Here is a 22,932-nt window from a genome sequence, read left to right as displayed (position 1 = left end):
CAGTACCATTCTACGAATCAATTTACAAGGAAGAATCAAAGTATATGAACAAATCAGAAGGATCTCACCTGATATAACTTCCACCGCGGCACGCAGCCTGGTTCAAACACATCAAATCACATGAAATCGCAAAGGTCTCACCCTCAACTCTGAATCACAAGTAGAATACACATCATACCAATCGAAACATTCCACTAATTAAATTTTGACAGCAAAATTACAACACATACTGGCTCCCACACCGGTAGAGCATCTAAATCACAAATTGTAACCAAATTACTCAGAAATCACATCAAAACCTATCGTAATGGACAACAGTAACTCACTTCTAGTCTCATAACTCTCAATAATGAATAAAAACAAAATGATAGACACGTGCTACCACTTTTAGAATCTCCCAACAAGGGCAAACACATAAGCAGAGTACTAAGTCACAAAACTCTCCCACATGTGAAGCAAAATAAGAGGACTCACCCCGATAAGCAGAACCGAAAAAAAATGAATGATGTTCCTCTATAACAAATCAAAACCATACATGTACGACATCACCAGGTGCAGCGCCCTCAGACCTACTGTGGGAAACACATCAACGAGTTGGGCCTCTACCTCTTGGGCGCACTCTACTCGCATATATACCATACTGTGACACATATGTCCAGAGTCTGGGATAATCTCTCACCGTGTGGCTAGCATCTCCACACTCGAAGCAGCCTCTCTGCTGATGTGGCTATGAAAACGGTGCGATACGAGTACTCTGAGACCCATGATCACCTGAAACACCGTGCGAAGCCTAAAGTGCAAACTGATCTAGCTGACCCACAAAACCTCTACCATGTCGTACCCTGCCTCAAAAGTAAGGACCAGTGGATCCCTCTGGTCTACGAGGTCTCTTAGCCTCCCTATCCTCTCTTTCCTGACCCCGCTTGTCCTATTTCTCCTGGCCTCGCCTGCCTTCTCCCTCCTAGCCCCACCTGACCTCTCTCTCCTGGTCCCACATACCCTCTAATCAGCGAGCGATCCACCTACTGAAATGAAACATATGACTCCAACTACCGAGCCATGCTGAACCGAATATCATGTTTGAGCCCCTCAATGAATCTATGGACTCGCTCTCTAACTGTATGACCAAAGCATGTGCATGTCTGGCCAAATCACTGAATCTGACGGCTTACTCTGAAACTGACATAGTGCCCTGGCGGAGCTACATGCATCATAAAGGGACTGAGGAACAAAATCACTCAGGAATATCTGTGAAAACTGAGCCCATGAAAATGAATCTGCATCGGCCAGGATACCTAACTCATATGCTCGCCACTACTGATATGTCGCTCCATTAAGCTGAAACGTACTAAAAGAAACCCCACTCATCTCCACAATACCCATAGTGCGGAGAATGTGGTGGCACTCCTCTAGAAAGCCATGTGTACCCTCTAAAGCCAAACCACTGAAAGCAGGAGTGCCATACTTCTTGAACCTTGCAAGTCTAAGTTATTCTTCCTCAGATGTTGCGGCCCTAACCATGGGCTGAACTGGGACCATAGGCGGTGTCGCCATGACACCTGGAATCATAATAACGTAAACTCGCTGTTCTAGAATACGGGCGGTAGAGGTCTGAGTACCTCCCCCGATTTGTGAAGTAGCTGGTGCAACCGAAATCAACCCCGCCTGAGCCAGTGTACCAAACATGGTTAAGAACTATGTTAAAGTCTCCTGAAGTCCGGGGATAACAGAAGGAGCCTCCGGTACATATACCCCAACCGGAGCTACTAGCAGCTCCTTAACTGTTGCTCTGGTAGGTGCCCTAGCTGTGGCACGTGCTCCTCTTTGGCCTTCGCCTCTGCCCCTAGTGACACCCGCTCCGGTGGCAGCGTCATCAGTAATTGTCGCTCGTTTCATCACCATCTATGAGAGAAGAGAATGATAGAAGCCCAAACTCCGAGATCAATAAACTCGCACGATAGGAATAAAAGAAGTGAAACTATCCTAATGTTATATAGCCTCTTGAAGATAAGTACAGATATCTCCGTTCCGATCTGCAAGACTTTACTAAACTGGCTTATGATTCATAGCATCTATGAACCTAGAGCTCTAATACCAACTTGTCACGACCCAAATTTCCCTCCGTAGGATGTCGTGATGGCACCTAGTCTTAGGGAATAGTAAGCCTAACATTTTACTGAAATAATAACAATGATAAATAACGACTGACAAATGCAAAGTAGAAATCTCTACACAAGACTTACAATCCCAAAACCGATAATACAAGTCATAAGCTCTATTGAGTTTACTAGAAAATCAACAATACAACTATTTCGAAATAGAGATAAAACAGTGCAAGTAAAATATCAGAAGGTGACTCTGAATCTTGCAAACACAGCAGCAGGTCTACCTTGAGTCTCCACAGCAGATACGTACAGCTAGCTAGCGATCGACTAACTCCAAAATACCTGGATCTGCACAAAAATGTGCAGAAGCATAGTATGAGTACACCATAGCAGTACCTAGTAAGTATCAAAAATAACCTCAATGGAGTAGTGACGTGGGACAACTAAGACATCTGATAGACTAGATAACCTGGACATGTATAAGTGTAGAACTAATAGAGTATGATATCTCTACAAAGACTACGCATAATGACTACAATAACACGGTACTTGCAGTAAGAAATGGAAGCAACAATTAACAGCGGAACACAACAATTAATAATAAAGTAGAGTGGGTTGAACAAATTTTAAATACGGTAAGAACAAATAGAGGAAGGACAAGTAACAACTCGACAAGAATAACCGCTTTCACACAGGTTTATCCAATAATCTCCATGGGGTATCAAACCTCCAAAATAGTCACAATTCACGGGTCCCAATTCGTGAACCCTAATCACTTGGAATCTTGTACCCTCATTACAACAGGTAACTGCACGGATGACTTATATGCCAATAGAATCATTCTGATATAGAAGACAAATAGACGAGGGTGTGTAGAAATGATCAATAACATCGGGATCCATCTCTTAAACCGCTAGGGGCGATTAACTATGTGTATACTTATGCAAGTGTTCTAACACGTTTTAGGCCAACTAATAGGAGTAGGAACAATGAATGACACATAAGAAACGATCAACACAAAATGTACATGGTATAACTCACACAGGGTAGGCACGTCACCAAACAAATATCATCAACAATAACAATGCCCTCAAGCCATCACAAGTCATCACAATTCAATCCCCGACATAGCCCACCTTATCTCACCATGTGCGCAATGATAAAGTGAATGCTCGTCTTATCTTGCCGCACGTGCATAGTAATGTTTCCACCTTTTCTCGCCACATGTACAAACACACAGATATAGTCTACCCTATCACTCCGCATATGCAACATCAATAGTGACAATAGCATGGCAGAAAGCTTGTGAAACCACCCAAACAAATCCTCCCAACCATATCACGTGCCAAAAATACAACAACACAATAGAATGACCTTCACAACATGTGCCCATATTCCACAACACTTCCTCTAAACAAGTTCAATACCATAAATGCGCATAGCCCTCGGCTCAACAAACTGAGTACAACAACAACAACAGTACGTGAGAATACGACAAGAAAATCACCTTAAGAGCTTTCGAACACAAAGAAACGGTAGAACGAGCTCACAAAGAATAAGCACAATGGAGAATACTTGCCACGACCCCAATCCCCGGTCGTGATGGCGCCCAACACGATGCTAGGCAAGCTCGACCAATTCGTCACTCACAATCCCTTATGTAGAATTCATTACCAATTAATAGGATTTAATGCCAAATAAACATGATTATAACTCTGTAGTAATAGATAAACAGTACGAAAAATCTATAAAATATCAATATAAATCCCATCGATCTGGTGTCACGAGCCAAGAGCCTCTAATACAAGTCTGTGTAGCAACTTATACATAGAGTTGTCTAGAATGCGGAAAATAAAGAGGATAAAGGGAGAAATCGGGTCCTGCGGACGCCATGCAACTACCTCGATGACTCCGGAATAAGCTAAACAGCAGCAGAAAGCTCAAACTATGCCTCCGGGATACCTGTATCTGCACACATGATGCAGGGAGTAAAGTGAGTACTCCAACTCAATGAGTAATAGCAATAAATAATGGCTGATGAAAAGAAAACTCGTAAAACACTATGCAGTTCTATATTAAAACAGTGAGAATATCAAAAACAGCAACTGAATGAAGAAGTCAGTTAAAAGTCCTTTAAGCCAGTATTCATTTCATTTACTCCTCACGATAACTGAATTCATATTTGTACTGCTGCGGCGTGCAGCCCGAAATCCATGTAGTATACTGCTACGGCGCGTAGCCCGATCCATATATATGTATATATACTGCTGTGGTGTACAGCCCGATCCAAGAATAGTCGACTATGCTTACAAGGGGTGTGCAGACTCCGGAGGGGCTCCTTTAGCCTAAGCGCTATACTATTGCGGCGTGCAGTTCGATCCATATAATATACTACTGCGGCGTGCAGTCCGATCCATATAATATACTACTGTGGCGTGCACCCCGATCCATATAATATACTACTGCGACGTGCAACCCGATCCATAGCATATCAAATACCCTCACAATGGGGTTCTCGACCCCTCTCAGTCAATATAGACTTGGCCTCTCGGGCACACTAAGATATGACGGGGTTCTCAACCCACACGTTACTTTCCTTAGGATTTAACAATTTCTAAAGTTGGTTCATATTATGTTATCAGTTAAGAACATGACTGAGGGTATGATTTCGACAAGAAAAGTAAAGTCAACCAATACAAATGTCCCCTAAGGGTTCTACAGATCGGCTCAAGGCCCCAAACATGGTAAGTAGCCCATAATATAATGATATTAATTAAGTTTCAGTCAAAAGTACAGTAGAGTCATCAAACGGGATGGACCGAGTCCAAATCCCCGGTAGTAACAGACCCTACGCTCATCATACAGCGTGTGTCTCATCTCAACATAGCACCATGTTGTGCAAATCCGGGGTTTCAAACCTTCAGAACATCATTTATAACTATTACTCACCTCAAGCAGGCCGAAATCCTAGCTCGCTACCCTTTTGCCTCGCAGATCAACCTCCTCGAGCGTCGAATTTGATCAAAACCATAAGTAATACGTTACAAGAGGCTAAGGGAATACAACCCAATCGAAAAGACTCGAAAAGCATCGAAAATCACGAAGTTGGCAAAACCCGAGCCCCGGGCCCACTTCTCGAAAAATCAGAAAATTCATATCACCGGATTTCTTATCTCGCCACGAGTCTATACATATCAAATTTACCGAAATCCGAGCTCAAATGCTCCCTCAAACCCCAAATTTACATTCAAAAAGTCAAGCCCTAATTCTTCCCCTTTTAATCAAATTTCCATGAATTTAGGTGTTGAATCCACAATTAAATGATGTTTCTAGGCCATAGGACTCACCTCCAATCGATTCCCAGTCAAAACCCTCTTTAATCCTCGTCAAAAGCTCTCAAGGTAACTCAAAAATGGAGGAAATGGGTTTGGGTTCGCGGATGAAATGTTTTTAATATTCTGCCCGGATCACTGTAGCTAACTCTATGCGATCGCATTCAAGCCCCTGCGATCGCATAGACCAAAAATCTGCAGCTCCAGAATTAACCCTATGCAATCGCATCCTATCCTCTGCGATCGCATAGCACAATCACCTTAGCCTATGCGATCGCACACCTGCTCCTGCGATCGCATTGAACAAATTTCCACGAAAATCCGGGATAAACTTTACACTGTGCGATCGCATGCCTCCCTATGCGATCGCATTGAACAACCAAACAACCCCTAAAAAATTCTTCTATGCGATCGCAATGCCACTCCTGCGATCGCATAGAGCAAAACCCTGCAGCACTGATCTGCAGATTTCTGCAACATCCTAAGTCCCAAAATCATCGGTTAGCCATCCGAAATCACCCCGAGGCCCCCGGGACCTCAACCAAAAGCACCAACACATCTTAAAACATTATTTAAACTTGTTCCAATAATCAAAACACCACAAACAACGCCAAAACCATCAAATTGCATCGAATTCAAGCCTAAATTTCTTAAAAACTTCTGAAATACGCCTTTGATCAAAAACCCAACCAAAACACCTCCGAATCATCTGAAATTTTGCACACATATCCAAAATCACCTAACGAAGCTACTGCAACTCTCAGAATTCCATTCCGACCCCCGTACCAAAATCTCACCTACCAACCGGAATTCGCCAAAATACTAACTTCGCCAATTCAAGCCTAATTCTACTCCAAACCTCCAAAATCAATTCCGATCACACTCCTAAGCCACATATCAACCTCCGAAGCTAACCGAATCACCAGAAATTACATCCAAGCCCTCTAACTCAATAGTCAACATCCGGTTGACTTTTTCGAAACAAGCCTTCCTTAAAGAGACTAAGTGTCTCATTTCCTATCAAAACCAATCCGATTTAACTCTAACACACCGAATACCGATAACGAAACATGAAGAAGCATAAAATGGGGGAAACAGGGTAGTAACTCACGTGATGACGGGCTGGGTCGTCACATCCTCCCCAACTAAAACAAACACTCGTCCTCGAGCGGGTCAAGAAACATACCTGGAGCCTCAAACAGGTGAGGATATCTGCTTCGCATCTCCCGCTCGATCTCCCAAGTAGCCTCCTCCACGGGCCGACCTCTCCACTGCACCTTCACCGAAGTGATATCCTTTGATCTCAATCTCTGAACCTGATGACCTAAAATAGCCACTGGCTCCACATCGTAGGTCAAATCATCATCCAACTGGACCATGCTGAAGTTTAAAACATGAGACGGGTCCCCAACATACTTCCGGAGCATAGAAACATGGAATACCGGATGCACACTCGACAAGCTAGGTGGCAAGGCAAGCTCATAAGCCACATCTCCAATACTCCGAAGCACCTCAAAAGGCCCAATGAACCACGGACTCAACTTGCCTTTCTTCCCAAACCTCATAACACCCTTCATGGGCAAACCTTCAGCAAGACCTTCTCACCAACCATATACGACACATCTCGAACCTTCCGGTCCGCATAACTCTTCTGACGTGACTAGGCTGTATGAAGTCTTTCCTGAATCACCTTCACTTTCTCTAAGGCATCCTGAACCAAGTCTGTTCCCAACATCCTAGCCTCGCCAGGCTCGAACCAACCAACTGGAGATCTACACCGTCTCCCATACAAGGCCTCATATGGTGCCATCTGAATGTTGGACTGATAGCTGTTGTTGTAGGCAAACTCTGCAAGTGGCAGAAACGCATCCCAAGAACCTCCGAAATCAATAACACAGATGCGCAACATGTCCTCCAGTATCTGAATGGTGCGCTCGAATTGTCCGTCCGTCTGAGGATGAAACGCTGTGCTCAACTTTACCTGAGTACCCAACTATCTCTGCACGGCTCTCCAAAACTGCGAAGTAAACTGAGTACCCCTATCTGAGATAATAGACATTGGAACCCCATGCAATCGGACAATCTCCCGGATATAAATCCCTGCCAACCTCTCTGAAGAATAGGTAGTACACACAGGAATGAAGTGTGCGGACTTGGTCAGCCGATCCATAATCACCCAAATAGCATCAAACTTCTTCAAAGTCCGAGGAAGTCCAATCACAAAGTCCATAGTGATCCTTTCCCACTTCAACTCGGGAATAACCATCTGATGAAGCAAGCCACCCGGTCTCTGATGCTCATATTTCACCTGCCGACAATTGAGACACCGAGCTACAAATCCCACAATATCTTTCTTCATTCTTCTTCACCAATAGTGTTGCCTCAAATCCTGATACATCTTCGCGGCACCCAGATGAATGGATACTGCGAGCTATGGGCCTCCTCCAGAATCAACTCTCTAAGCCCATCCACATTGGGCACACAAATCCGTCCCTACATCTTCAACACGACATCACCATCAATGGTCACATCTCTAGCGTCATCATGTTGAACTATGTCCTTAAGGACAAGCAAATGCGGATCATCATACTAGCGCTCTCTGATGCGATCATATAAGGAAGACCGAAAAACCACACAAGCCAACACCCGACTAGGCTCCGAAATATCTAGTCTCACAAACCGATTGGCCAAGGCCTGAACATCAACTGCAAAAGGCCTCTCCCCAACTGGAATGTACGCCAGACTCCCCATGCTAACCGTCTTCCGGCTCAACGCATAGGCCACCACATTGGCCTTCCCAGGGTGATACAAAATGGTAATATCATAATCTTTGAGCAACTCAAGCCACCTCCGCTACCTCAAATTAAGATCCTTTTGCTTGAACAAATGTTGAACACTGCGATGATTGGTGAATACCTCACAAGATACGCCATATAAATAGTATCTCCAAATCTTCAAAGCATGAACTATGGCAACCAACTCTAAGTCATGAACAGGGTAGTTCTTCTCATGGGGCTTCAACTAACGAGAAGCATATGCAATCACTCTACCCTCCTGCATCATTAAACAACCAATCCCAACTCTCGAAGCGTCACAATAGACGGTATAAGAACCTAAAGCTGATGGTAACACCAATACCGGAGTTGTGGTCAAAGCTATCTTGAGCTTCTGAAAGCTCTTCTCGCACTCGTCCGACCATAAAAATGGAGCACCCTTCTGCGTCAACTTGGTCAAGGGCGATGCAATGGATGAAAATCCCTGAACAAACCGATGATAATAGCCTGCTAACCCAAGAAAGCTACGAATCTCTATGGCTGAGGACAGTCTAGGCCAACTCTGAACCGCCTCTATCTTCTTTGGATCAACCTGAATACCCTCATTGGACACCATGTGCCCCAAGAAAGCCACTGAATTGAGCCAAAACTCACACTTGGAGAATTTTGCATAAAGCTTCTCCTCCTTCAATCTCTGTAATACCACTCGCAAATGTTGTGCGTGCTCCTCCTGGCTGCGCGAGTACACCAATATATCATCAATAAAAACAATCACGAACGAATCTAGATATGGCCGAAATACATTGTTCATCAAATGCATGAATGCGGCTGGGGCATTAGTCAGCCCAAAGGACATAACAAGAAACTCATAGTGCTCATATCTAGTCCTGAAAGCAGTCTTCATAATATCTGAATCCCTGATCTTCAACTGGTGATAGCCTGAACGAAGATCAATCTTGGATAATACCCTTGCCCCCTGAAGCTGGTCAAATATATCATCGATACGGGGCAGGGGATACTTGTTCTTCACTGTTACTTTGTTTAATTGCCTGTATTCAATGCACATTCTCATTGTGGCATCCTTCTTTTTCACAAATAGAACTGGTGCACCCCACGGTGACATACTAGGCCGAATGAACCCCTTATCCAAGAGTTCCTGAAGCTGATCCTTTAGTTCTTTCAACTCTGCCGGTGCCATACGATATAGAGGAATGGAAATGGGCTGAGTGCCCGGCACCATGTCAATACCAAAATCAATGCCCCTATCCGGTGGCATGCCCGGCAGGTCTGCAGGAAACACATCGGGAAATTCCCTCACAACTGGAATCAAATCAATGCTAGGAGTCTCAGCTCCAACATCCCTCACAAGAGCCAAATATGATAGACAACCTTTCCCAACCATACGCTGGGCCTTTAGAAAAGAAATCACCCTACTAGGCACATAGTCAATCACGCCACGCCACTCGATCCTCGGAACACCCGGTATAGCCAAAGTGACTGTCGTAGCATGACAGTCTAGAATAGCATGACACGGAGATAGCCAATCCATGCCCAGAATAACATCAAAGTCCACCATGCTCAACAGCAATAAATCAACTCGGGTCTCCAGACCCCCAATAGTCACCAAACACAACTGATATACATGGTCTACAACAATGGTATCACCCACTGGGGTAGATACATGAATATGTATGGCAAGACATCCTCGAGTCGTACCCAAATGATGAGCAAAATATGAAGACACATAGGAATAGGTGGAACCGGGATCAAATAATGCAAAGGCATCTCTGTGGCAGACTGAAACAATACCTGTAATGACAGCATCCAAAGCAATGACGTTGGGTCTGCCTGGGAGTGCATAGAAACGGGCCTGACCGCCCCCTGATCGACCTCCCCCTCTAGGGCGACCCCTGGCTGCCTGACCTCCACCCCTAGATGGTTGGGCGGGTGATGAAGTAATTGGAGCAGAAGTCGAGGGCTAACCCCTCTGCTGAGATGAGCTAGCAGCACGGCGAGGACACTCCCTCCGCATATGCCCGAACTCTCCACACTCAGAGCAACTCCCGGGTGCTGGGAACTGGACTGAAGGGAACCCCTCGTGCTAGAGTGGCTAGATTATGCACTCGGCCAGGATGAACCCTGAGCAGACAGAGCACGAGACGAACTCTATGCTGGAAGAACGCTGAGAGATGGCTGACTTTGTTGAGGACCCTGATAACCATGACCAGAAGATCCACCTCGGTACTCAGGTCGAGCTGACTAAGCGGGCCTGAAAGAACGAACCCGACCCTACTGGAACTGGCCCCTCAAAGGAGCGCCACTGAAACTGCCAGAACATCGAGGCCTCTTGGCCTCCCTCTCCTCTCTCTCCTGACGGCGAGTCGTCTCGATATCATAAGCAATATCAACTGCATCCTCGAAGGAAATACCTAAAACACTCTCTCGAGTCATCAGAATACAAAGGTGGTAATTAAGACCATCCACGAACCTCTTAATCCTCTCCCGATCAGTCAGAACTATCCATGAGGAATAACGAGCCAACTCAAAAAATCTCACCTCATACTGAGACATAGTCATATCTCCATGGCGAATCCACTCAAACTGTCTACGCAGCTCCTCCCTCTGAGACTGCGGTATCCACTTCTCCAAGAAGAGAGTGGAGAACTCCTGCCAAGTCAAAGGTGATGCACCTGCCGGCCTACACCTCTCATATGCGTCCCACCAAGTGAAGGACGCTCCAGTAAACTGAAATGTAGTAAAAGCCACACCGCTGGACTCAAGAATCCATGTTGTCCGAAGCATACACTGACACTTGTCGAGAAAACATTGGGCATCCTCGCCTTGAGCACCACTAAAAGAAGGAGGCTGAAGTCTACTGAACCTCTCGAGACGACGCTGCTCATCGTCTGGCATAACTGGTACTACGAACTCCTGAACTGGTATAACCGGCTGAGCTGGAGGTGCCCCCGGCGTCTGTAGTCCCTGCACTACCTGCTCAGGTGTGCGAGTAGCGGGGGTATGATTGCCTCCCCTGGCCTGTGAAGTAGCTTCTGTTGTGGTGGACGAAACTGCCTGAGCCAAGCCTGTGCAAACTGTCAAGATATGTGCCAAGGCCTCCTGGAGACCTGGTATCACAATGGGCACAGTTGGTGCCTGCACTGGTGCTGCTGGAGCCTGGTCCTGAGCTGGGGCAACTAAAGGATCCACAGGTGTTGCCCCTGCTGCTCTGCCTCTACCACGACTGCATCCACGGCCTCTAGTAGCCTCAGTAGGTGGTACTGGTGGTCGTCCGGCGCGTCCGGTAGCTCGAGTCCTCACCATCTGTGAGAGAATGGAATAAAGAAAAATTTAGTATTCGGATCAACGGGTTCGCATGACAAGAATTTCAAGAATGTGGAATTTTCCTAACAGGTTCTACACCCGAGGATAAGTACAGACATCTCCGTACCGATCCGCGAGACTCTACTAAACCGGATCAAGACTCGCGAGACCTAGTAACCTAGGCTCTGATACCAACTTGTCACGACCCCAATCCTCGGTCGTGATGGCGCCCAACACGATGCTAGGCAAGCCCGACCAATTCGTCACTCACAATCCCTTATGTAAAATTCATTACCAATTAATAGGATTTAATGACAAATTAACATGATTATAACTCTGTAGTAATAGATAAACAGTACGGAAAATCCATAAAATATCAATATAAATCCCACCGATCTGGTGTCACGAGCTAAGAGCCTCTAATACAAGTCTATGTAGCAACCTATACATAGAGTTGTCTAGAATGAGGAATATAAAGAGGATAAGGGGAGAAATCGGGTCCTGCGGACGCCATGCAGCTACCTCGATGACTCCGGAAGAAGCTGAACAGCAGCAAAAAACTCAAACTATGCCTCCGGGATACCTGTATCTGCACACATAGTTTAGGGAGTAAAGTGAGTACTCCAACTCAGTGAGTAATACCAATAAATAATGACTGACGGAAAAAAAACTCGTAAAACACTACGCAGTTCTATATTAAAATAGTGAGAATATCAAAAACAGCAACTGAATGAAGAAGTCAGTTAAAAGTCCTTTAAGCCAGTATTTATTTCATTTACTCCTCACGATAACCGAATTCATATTTGTACTGTTGCGGCGTGCAGCCCGATCCATGTAGTATACTGCTGCGGCTTGCAGCCCGATCCAAGATTAGTCGACTGCGCACACTGGGGGTGTGCAGACTCTGGAGGGGCTCCTTCAGCCCAAGCGCTATACTACTGCGGCGTGCAGTCCGATCCATATAATATACTACTGCGGCGTGCAACCCGATCCATATAATATACTACTGCGGCGTGCAACCCGATCCATAGCATATCAAATACCCTCACAATGGGGTTCTCGACCCCTCTCAGTCAATATAGACTTGGCCTCTCGGGCACACTAAGATAAGATGGGGTTCTCAACCCACACGTTACTTTCATTAGGATTTAACAATTTCTAAAGCTGGTTCATATTATGTTTATCAGTTAAGAACATGACTGAGGGTATGATTTCGACAAGAAAAGTAAAGTCAACCAATACAAATGCCCCCTAAGGGTTCTACAGATCGGCTCAAGGCCCCAAACATGGTAACTAGCCCATAATATAATGATATTAATTAAGTTTCAGTCAAAAGTACAGTAGAGTCATCAAACGGGATGGACCGAGTCCAAATCCCCGGTAGTAACAGACCCTACGCTCATCATACAGCGTGATTCTCATCTCAACATAGCACCACGTTGTGCAAATCCGGATTTTCAAACCTTCAGAACATCATTTATAACCATTACTCACCTCAAGCAGGCCGAAATCCTAGCTCGCTACCCCTTTGCCTCGCAGATCAACCTCCTCGAGCGTCGAATCTGATCAAAACCATAAGTAATACGTTACAATAGGCTAAGGGAATACAACCCAATCGAAAAGCATCGAAAATCACGAAGTTGGCAAAACCCGAGCCCAGGGCCCACTTCTCGAAAAATCAGAAAATTCATATCACCGGATTCCTTATCTCGCCACGAGTCTATACATATCAAATTTACCGAAATCCGAGCTCAAATGCTCCCTCAAAGCCCAAATTTACATTCAAAAAGTCAAGCCCTAATTCTTCCCTTTTTAATCAAATTTCCATGAATTTAGGTGTTGAATCCACAATTAAATGATGTTTCTAGGCCATAGGACTCACCTCCAATCGATTCCCAGTCAAAACCCTCTTTAATCCTCGTCAAAAGCTCTCAAGGTTACTCAAAAATGGAGGAAATGGGTTTGGGTTCGCGGATGAAATGTTTTTAACATTCTGCCCGGATCACTATAGCTAACTCTATGCGATCGCATTCAAGCCCCTGCGATCACATAGACCAAAAATTTGCAGCTCCAGAATTAACCCTATGCGATCGCATCCTATCCTCTGCGATCGCATAGCACAATCACCTTAGCCTATGCGATCGCACACCTGCTCCTGCGATCGCATTGAACAAATTTCCACGAAAATCCGGGATAAACTTTACATTGTGCGATCGCATGTCTCCCTATGCGATCGCATTGAACAACCAAACAACCCCTAAAAATGCTTCTATGCGATCGCAATGTCACTCCTGCGATCGCATAGAGCAAAACCCTGCAGCACTGATCTGCAGATTTCTGCAACATCCTAAGTCCCAAAATCATCGGTTAGCCATCCGAAATCACCCCGAGGCCCCCGGGACCTCAACCAAAAGCACCAACACATCTTAAAACATTATTTAAACTTGTTCCAATAATCAAAACACCACAAACAACGCCAAAACCATCAAATTGCATCGAATTCAAGCCTAAATTTCTTAAAAACTTCCGAAATACGCCTTTGATCAAAAACCCAACCAAAACACCTCCGAATCATCTGAAATTTTGCACACATATCCAAAATCACCTAACGAAGCTACTGCAACTCTCAGAATTCCATTCCGACCCCCGTACCAAAATCTCACCTACCAACCGGAATTCGCCAAAATACTAACTTCGCCAATTCAAGCCTAATTCTACTCCAAACCTCCAAAATCAATTCCGATCACACTCCTAAGCCACATATCAACCTCCGAAGCTAACCGAATCACCAGAAATTACATCCAAGCCCTCTAACTCAATAGTCAACATCCGGTTGACTTTTTCGAAACAAGCCTTCCTTAAAGAGACTAAGTGTCTCATTTCCTATCAAAACCAATCCGATTTAACTCTAACACACCGAATACCGATAACGAAACATGAAGAAGCATAAAATGGGGGAAACAGGGTAGTAACTCACGTGATGACGGGTTGGGTCGTCACAATACTAGTCACAATAAGAATAGCTCAACAAGGCAGAAATAATATTAATAATGATTTCACAAAGTACAATTCGAGAACAAGAGAGATAACATGAGTCAACAATTCCAAATAAGGATTAGGCGATTACAGAAAAGATAATAATAATTTCAACTAAGGATAAGTAATTAGGAAAGGATAGCATGGCTGTCGAGGAGGCTACAACTTCAGTTAAGGCACACAAGAGTCAAATAGGCAATAAGGATGGAACATGAAGCAATTAATTCTAATTAAGACACGTATAGGTGAAACTAGTAAATGGGGGAGTTAACATAACAATACAACTTCATATCTAATGAGCATAAGAATTTAAGAACCCTAAAAGGTCAACTTTCCACAAATAAACTGAGCACGTACTCGTCATCTCGCGTACACGAACTTCACATGAAACTATTAGCTTAAAAGATTCAAATCCTAAGGGGTAGTTCCCCCACACAAAGTTAGGCAAGATACTTACTTCAAGGAAGATAGATCGTTACGCTAAAATGAACTTCTCGAGTGAAATAAGCTCTGGATGGCTCAAATCTAGCCAAAATAACTTCAAAGCATAAATAAAACTCATAAGAAACTATTCCAGATAATAAAGCTTCAATCTTTATCAAAAACTAAAAATCAACCAAAAAATTGACCTCCGGGCCCGCACCTCAGAACCCGACAATTATCACAAAACCCGAACACCCATTCCGATATGAGTTCAACCATACCAAAATTATCAAATTTCGATACCAATTCATCCCTCAAATCATCATTTTACATTTTGAAAGTTTTCTTCAAAAATTTCCATTTTCCTCAACTCAAAATACTATTATAAGATAAAAATAAAGATGGAATTATGGAATATAATAAATTTCGGGTAAAGAACACTTACCCCAATGATTTTCTTGAAAACCCCACGAACAATCTCCAAAAACCGAGGTGTCGAACTCAAAACATGAAGAAAATAGCCAAACCCTTGACTTATATGATTTTGCCCAGGACTTCCGCATTTGCGGACAAGGAAGCGCATCTGCGCTCTCGCATTTGCAAGTTAAAGTTCGCATCTGCGAACTCAGATTACAAGGTCAGAGTCCGCATTTGCGGACAATATAGCTGCAACAGCGACATCGCAGAAGCGCCAAAAAGAGCGCAGAAGCGAGCTTCTTTGCGGCTTCGATCACTGGACTGCAAAAGCAGCCTTCGCACCTGCGTGCTATCCTCCGTAGAAGCGAGCGAACTCCCAGACCACTATGACCGCAGAAACGACCAGGATCATGCAGAAGCGGAGCCGTACCTGCGCTCCATGATATCGCAGGTGCGAAGGACCAGGACCAAACTTGATCACAAGCATGAAAATCATCTGAAACTCGTCCGAAACGCAATCGGGGCTCCCGAGACCCCGTCCAAGCATACCAACAAGTTTCATACCCTAATATGGACCCGCTCGAGGTCTCAAATCTCATCAAACAACAACAGAAATATGAATCGCACCATGGATCGATTTAATGAAATTTCAAATCTTCTAACTTCCAAAACCCGCGCCAAAACCTATCAAACCAACCTAGAATGACGTCAAATTTTGCATGGAAGTTTCAAATGACATAACGAAGCTATTCCAACTCTCGAAATTGCATTCCGGCCTCGATATCATCAAAGTCAACTCTCGGTCAAACCTCTCAACCTTTCAAAACTTCAACTTTTCAATTATTGCCGAAATGCTTCAAATTACCCTACGGACCTCCAAATCCAAATCCAGACACACGCCTATGTCCAAAATCGCCATACGAAGCTGCTGGAATCATCAAAGCGTCATTTCGGAGTCGTTTACACAAAAGTCAAATTTCGATCAACTCTTACCGCTTAAACTTCTAAAACCAGAATCATTCTTCCAAATTAACCCTGAATCATCCGATAACTGAACTCGGTCACGCACGCAAGTCATAACACGATATACAATGCTGCTTGAGACTTTAAGCCACCGAACGAAACGTTACTTCTCAAAACGACCGGCCGGATCGTTACAAATGATGACATAAATTATGTGATTTATCACCAATAACACCATTAATTTGGCGGTATAGTGGTATCATTGGCGATAAATTACATCACTTATGTATCTTTATAATCTATCCATGACTGTCATTCTTCTTGTTTTGTAATTTAATTTATTAACCAAAATGACTGGTCTTTGGTACGTAGGACATCTTTGCGGGAGGAACTGATACAACTTACACAGTGTTGGAATGGGCCATGACAGAGCTTCTAAGGCATTCTAATGCCATGAAAAAACTCCAGAATGAAGTGAGAGAAATAGGTAAAGGGAAAAAAGAAATAGTATGTGGGGATGACTTAGACAAAATGCATTACTTAAAAGCAGTAATTAAGGAAACACTGCGCTTACATCCTCCGATTCGTCTGCTAATTCCTCGCCAAGCAAGAGAAGATGCTAAAGTAATGGGCTATGAAATTGCAGCTGGAAGTATGGTTATAACTAATGGTTGGGCTATAGGGAGAGACCCTACAATTTGGGATAATGCAGAAGAGTTTAAGCCAGAGAGATTCTTGAATTCGTCTATAGATTTTAAAGGGCATGCTTTTGGATTGATACCATTTGGAGCAGGAAGAAGGGGATGTCCTGGAATTTCATTTGCTATGGCTACTAATGAGCTTGTGTTAGCAAATGTTGTGAAGAATTTTAACTGGGAGTTGCCAAAGTGGCAAGATCTGGATATGACTGAATGTACTGGTTTAACCATTCACAGGAAAATTCCTCTGCTTGCTGTTGCAACTCCATGCAACTCTAAGTTAAATAAAGAGTAAAAGGGTGTTACTCGTTATTTAACAACATAAGTATACTATAAGTAGTAATTAAGATTATGTTTGATTAGATGTTTGGAAGTTACTTGATGACAGCTATAATGCGACAAAATTTTGTAATCTTTTGAGTGCTGCTATTGGAATTTTAAGTAAAATGTTCTAAAGCCTGAAATAATTGGAAACTTAATTCTTTTTGGCAAGAGAGTATTCATAAATGATTATCATATCCTTTGTATGGTCAAAGTTATATCAGGTATTTTGTCCTTCATATATATTGGGTTGTTGTTGTTGTTATGTATACTTACAAAGAAATTAACGAAAAAGGTGTTCATACAGTATACTTGTGATGAAAAAAAGTTAAGCTTTGTTTGAATTTACCTCTTCTTCTTTCTTTTTTTTCGTTCATCCAATAAATTACGAACGAAACTAGTTTGTCTTGGTTTTTTATTAGGTCTATGGGCGAGTCCGTGCTTGAAGATTAGACTTGATTTTGGTAGAATTTCATATTGAAATTCGAAGAAGAAGACGTGATATACATTATATTTACGTAACTGTAGTAAAATTATAAAAAAATTATAGAAAAATTGTATTCTGTTGTTTATATATTGTGTTGTTTATATAATTTTCTTTTGTTTATTTAATTATTGTATGAAAGTTGAACAACATTGTATAAAAATTATATTTAAGTTGTATGATATTGTAGTTATATATAATTGAGTAGAAATAATGTATGAAAATTATAAATAAGTTGTAGATAAGTTGTATAATATATAATTAGTAGTATGAAATTTGTTTTTACTATTTATAAATCAGATATAAAATATACAAAAGATATATTGTATAAATTATGTATTTAAGTTGTATGTTATTGTAATTGTATTTAACTTGGTATAAATAATGTGTGAAAGTTGTAGATAAGTTGTATAATATATAGGAATTTTTACCTCCTATAGCAAAGGTTAACATCTTATTTATATTAAATAAATACCATTTAAATAAATTATATTCTATAAATACCTTTTAAGGTTTATAGCAAAATATTTAATTTTGGTTACCTCCAAGCCCTAAGCCACTAAATACGCTAATCAGTTACACTATTTTCTTTCTCTCTCTATTTTGATACATCTCATTCTCTTCTCCCATCCCATTAAAATTTCTGATCTCCTCATCCTTCCACCGGATTTGTGATGACCCAAAAGGTAATCACTTGTATTGCAAGAATATTCAGTATTCCGAGGCTTAAAAACCTCCTTTTTACCTCACCTTGATTTACGTGCATGGTCCGGATCTATATCCAGAAAGCATTCTATGTGAAAATATGAGAAATAGAAATTTCTAGAGTTAAAATTTGATTATGGTTGACTTTGGTCAATATTTTGAGCAAACGGACCCGGATCCATGTTCCGACGATCCCGGGAGGTCCGCAGTAAAATATGGGACTTGGGCGTATGTCCGAAAATGAATTCCGAGGTCCCAAGCCTTATAAATCAATTTTTGAAAGAAATTATTTACTGAATCATCTATGAAATGAAGAAAAGAATTAATGTTTGAAACCATTATTATCAGACCCGTATTTTAGTTCCGGAGCTCGGTACAAACTTGTTATAGTATTTGAAAGATAACTGAGAAATTTGGTGGAAACGGAGTTTATTTGACGTGATTTGGACTTCCGGTTGAAGAGTTATGAACTTTGAGAGTTCTTGATGGAAATGTTGAGTTTTGAGGTTTAATTCATGATTTTACATGTTATTTTGATGATGTGATCGCACGAGTAGGTCCATATGATGTCTTTGAGTTAGTATGCACACTTGGTTAGGAGTTCCAAGGGCTCGGGTGAGTTTCGGGTAGGTTTCGGAATGTCTTAAAACATAGTTGTTGCAAGTTCAGAGAAGTGAAAGGCCTCTGAACAAACCAGTGCGGTCCGCACAAAATGGAGTGCTGCCACGGAGGGGCATGTGCGGCTGCACTGGATTTTGTGTGGTCCTGCGGTGAAGAAAAATTTCACTATTCCGACTTCGGAAACCTATATCTTTTGATCTACAAGGTATTTTGAGATGATTCAAAACCGAAAGTTGTAACCCTGCATGTCTCGTTTCCAGAAAGCTAAAGAAATCACAATTTGGACATATGTAAAGAAAGTTATGGCCAAACTACTAAAGCATGTCACTGCAGTCCACACGGGAGCTGTGCGACCGCACTCGATTTTGTGTGGTCCGCACAGGGGGTCTGAGAGGGGTATATTTAAACGGAATTTTCAATTATTTTTCATTTTTCCAAACCCAAAAAACATAAGAGGTGATTTTTCAAACAACCTTTCTTCTACAAAACATTGGTAAGTGATTTATAACTCGTTTTCTTCAATCATTAACATCTTTTCACATGATTTCAACTCAAAATCAATGATTTTCATGGGGGAAATTAAGTGTTTTGGGTAGGACCTAGGTTTTTCAAAAATTGGGGATTTGGACCTCGATTTGAGGTCCAATTTCAAAACAAATTATATATTTGGGTTCGTGGGGGAATGGGTAATCGGGTTTTGGTTCGAACCTCGGGTTTTGACCATGTGGGCCAGGGGGAAATTTTTGACTTTTGGGTAAAACTTTGGAAAACTCATGTTCATGCATTAGGATTGATTCATTTGCGTTTATTGATATAATTAAGTAACTTGTGACTAGATACGAGCGAATTGGTGGTGGAATCAAGGGTAAAGCTATAATTGAAATGTGAATTATGCTCGTGGCATCGAGGTAAGTGTTTGGTCTAACCTTAGCTTGAGGGATTAGGAGTTGTGTCTTATTTGCTACATATTAATTGTGGAGTACGACGTATAGGCATGGTGACGAGTATCTATACGTTGGTGTCAAACATGCCTGTGAGTCTTGTATTATAATTGGCATAACTCCGTTGTGGTTTATTGCGCTTCATATGTTATTATCACCATTGTTCCATTGTCGGAATGTTTGTTTGATATTAATGATCCCTTGTCGGGATGTTTGTTTTGATAGTATTGTTCCCTTGCCGAGATGTTGTTGAAATATCATTGTTCCCTTGCCATGAAGTTGTTATATAGCTCGTGTTCCCTTGCCGGGGTTCCTTGTGATTATTGTTGGCTTGTAACTGGGAGCGGGTGGTACACCTACCACAAGATATAATGAAATGGGAGTGGATGATACGCCTACAACAAGATAAAATGAAATGGGAGCGGGTGGTACACCTACCACAAGATATAATGAACTGGGAGCGGGTGGTACGCCTGCCACAATATATAATAAAATGGGAGCGGGTGGTACGCCTACCACAAGATATAATGAAATGGGAGCGGGTGTTATGCCTACCAAGAGATAAATAAAATGGGAGCGGGTGGTACGCCTGCCATGAGATACAGGAAATGGGATGGGGTTGCACGCCTGTAACAAGATGTGAAAAGAAAGTGAAATCTACCTTTGTTTTTCCTTATTCTTGCTAGTGGTTGGATTTTGGATCCCTTTATAATTCTCTTGATATTCTGTTTTTACCTGTTATTTCCCGAAGCATGTTTTCCCCTCCCATCTTTATTTGTTTATTCCTGCTTTACTTTCCGTCATATATTATATAATTGCACAGGTTTATTTGGTAGTCTGGTCCTAGCCTCGTCACTACTTCGTCGAGGTTAGGCTAGGCACTTACCAGCATATGGGGTCGGTTGTGCTGATACTACACTCTCTACTCTTTTGTGCAGATCCCAGTGCTGTAGACTTCGGACAACAGTGAGATTGCTACTTCGCATTCATCAGGCGATCCGAGATAGTCCTGCAGGCGACCCGAGATAGTCCTGCAGGCGTCCGCAGGCCTTGGTGTCTCCTTCCATCTATTATTCCTGTTTCTTTTGTATTCTCAGAGACAGTGTTGTATTATTTATTTTAGACCTTTAATTGTAGTACTCTTAGATATTCTGTGAAGTTGTGACACCAGTCTTGGGTAGATTTGTTATGGAATGGTATTAGCAGTGTTATTAAAACTTGAAATTAAATCTTTTTCTTATTAAATTTTGTTGATTAGTAACTGTTAGTTCTTAGTTGTTAACGGATTTGGAATGGAAACATGGTAAATAATTCAGTTGGTTGCCTTGCTAAGCTTTCACTAGTAGGCGCCATCACGACTCCCGAGGGTGGGTAAACCGGGTCGTGACAAGTTGGTATCAGAGCTCTAGGTTACATGGGTCTCACAGTTCACAAACAAGCTTAGTAGAGTCTGATAGATCGGTACGGAGATATCTGTATTTATTCCTAGAGGCTACAGAGTTAGGAAAAACCTCACATTTATTCTTTCCTGTAGTGCAATTTGGTTTCTCAAAGCTAATTGAATTTTTACTCAGTTCTTTCGCGGATGGCGAGAACACGCGCTTCCTCATCCACTGACCAGCAACCCGAGCCCCCAGCAGCGGATCCCACGAGGGACAGAGGGCAAGACCGAGGTCGTGATAGAGGCCGAGGTAGGGGCAGAGCTCAGCCCCGAGCAGCAGCACCAGCGGCGGAGCCTCAGGTTGATTTTGATGATGAGGTTTCGGCCCCCGCAGTTCCAGTGGGCCCAACTCAGGTCCTGGAGGGGTTTATTGCTACCCCCGTACTCTAGGATGCTCTGGTATGTCTAGTGGGTCTTATGGAGAGTGTCACCCGGGCAGGCTTGCTTCCTGTAGCACCAACCGTCTCTCAGGCTGGAGGAGGAGCCCAGACTCCTACTACTCGCACTCCAGAGCAGGTAGCTCCCTAGTTTCAGACTCTCGCAGTTCAGCCAGTTGGAGCCGTTCAGCCGGGTGTGGCAGCACCAACCGGTGATAGATCAACTACATCTTCGGAGGCTTTGTAGAGGTTGGGTAATTTTCACCAAGCTCTTCACTACCACTTTCAGCGGTGCATCTTGTGAGGATCCCCAGGATTATTTAGGCAGTTATCACGAGGTTCCCAGAAACATGGGGATAGTGGAGACCAATGGGGTCGACTTTGCTACTTTTCACTTATCTGGATCCGCCATGACCTGGTTGAGGGATTACTGTTTGGCTAGACCAGCCGGATCGCCAGCTTTGACTTGGGAGCAGTTTACTCAGCTATTTCTGGAGAAGTTTCTCCCTATCACTTAGAGAGAGGCCTATCGGAGGCAGTTTGAGCGTCTTCAGCAGGGTTTTATGACTGTCACCCAGTAGGAGACTAGATTCATCGACTTGGCTTGTCATGCTCTTATCATACTTCCCACCGAGAGAGAGAGGGTGAAGAGGTTCATTGATGGACTTATTCAGTTGATTCGTCTTCAGATGGCTAGGGACACTATGAGTGAGATATCTTTCTAGGAGGCGGCCAACGTGGCCAGGAGAGTGGAGATGGTTCTGTCATAGGGAGGTGGTTATGGGTCGCACAAGAGGCCCCGTCATTCGGGCAGGTTCAGTGATACCTCATCTGGAGGTAGGGATTCATATGGTAGAGGCAATCCCCCAGGCCTTTTTAGTCAACACTTCAGGATTCTTACGATGCTTCAAGTGGTCGTGGTCCTCAGATACAGTATTCCGATCAACAGTCATACAGTGCACCACCAGCTCCT

General features: G+C 43.0%; 1 protein-coding gene across 1 annotated transcript; it reads left to right on the top strand.

The window, feature by feature from the left end:
• Positions 1 to 16,794: 16,794 nt before the first annotated feature.
• Positions 16,795 to 17,364, top strand: LOC104224564 (cytochrome P450 71A8-like). Its single transcript, XM_009776244.2, has one exon. The coding sequence runs from the start codon at positions 16,795 to 16,797 to the stop codon at positions 17,362 to 17,364; it is 570 nt and encodes a 189-aa protein (XP_009774546.2).
• The last annotated feature ends 5,568 nt before the right edge of the window (positions 17,365 to 22,932 follow it).

This window comes from Nicotiana sylvestris, chromosome 3 (genome assembly GCF_000393655.2).
Source record: "Nicotiana sylvestris chromosome 3, ASM39365v2, whole genome shotgun sequence".
Taxonomy (NCBI): Eukaryota; Viridiplantae; Streptophyta; class Magnoliopsida; order Solanales; family Solanaceae; genus Nicotiana; species Nicotiana sylvestris.
Note: the sequence above shows the minus strand (reverse complement) of the source record. Positions and strands in the feature narration are given on the sequence as shown.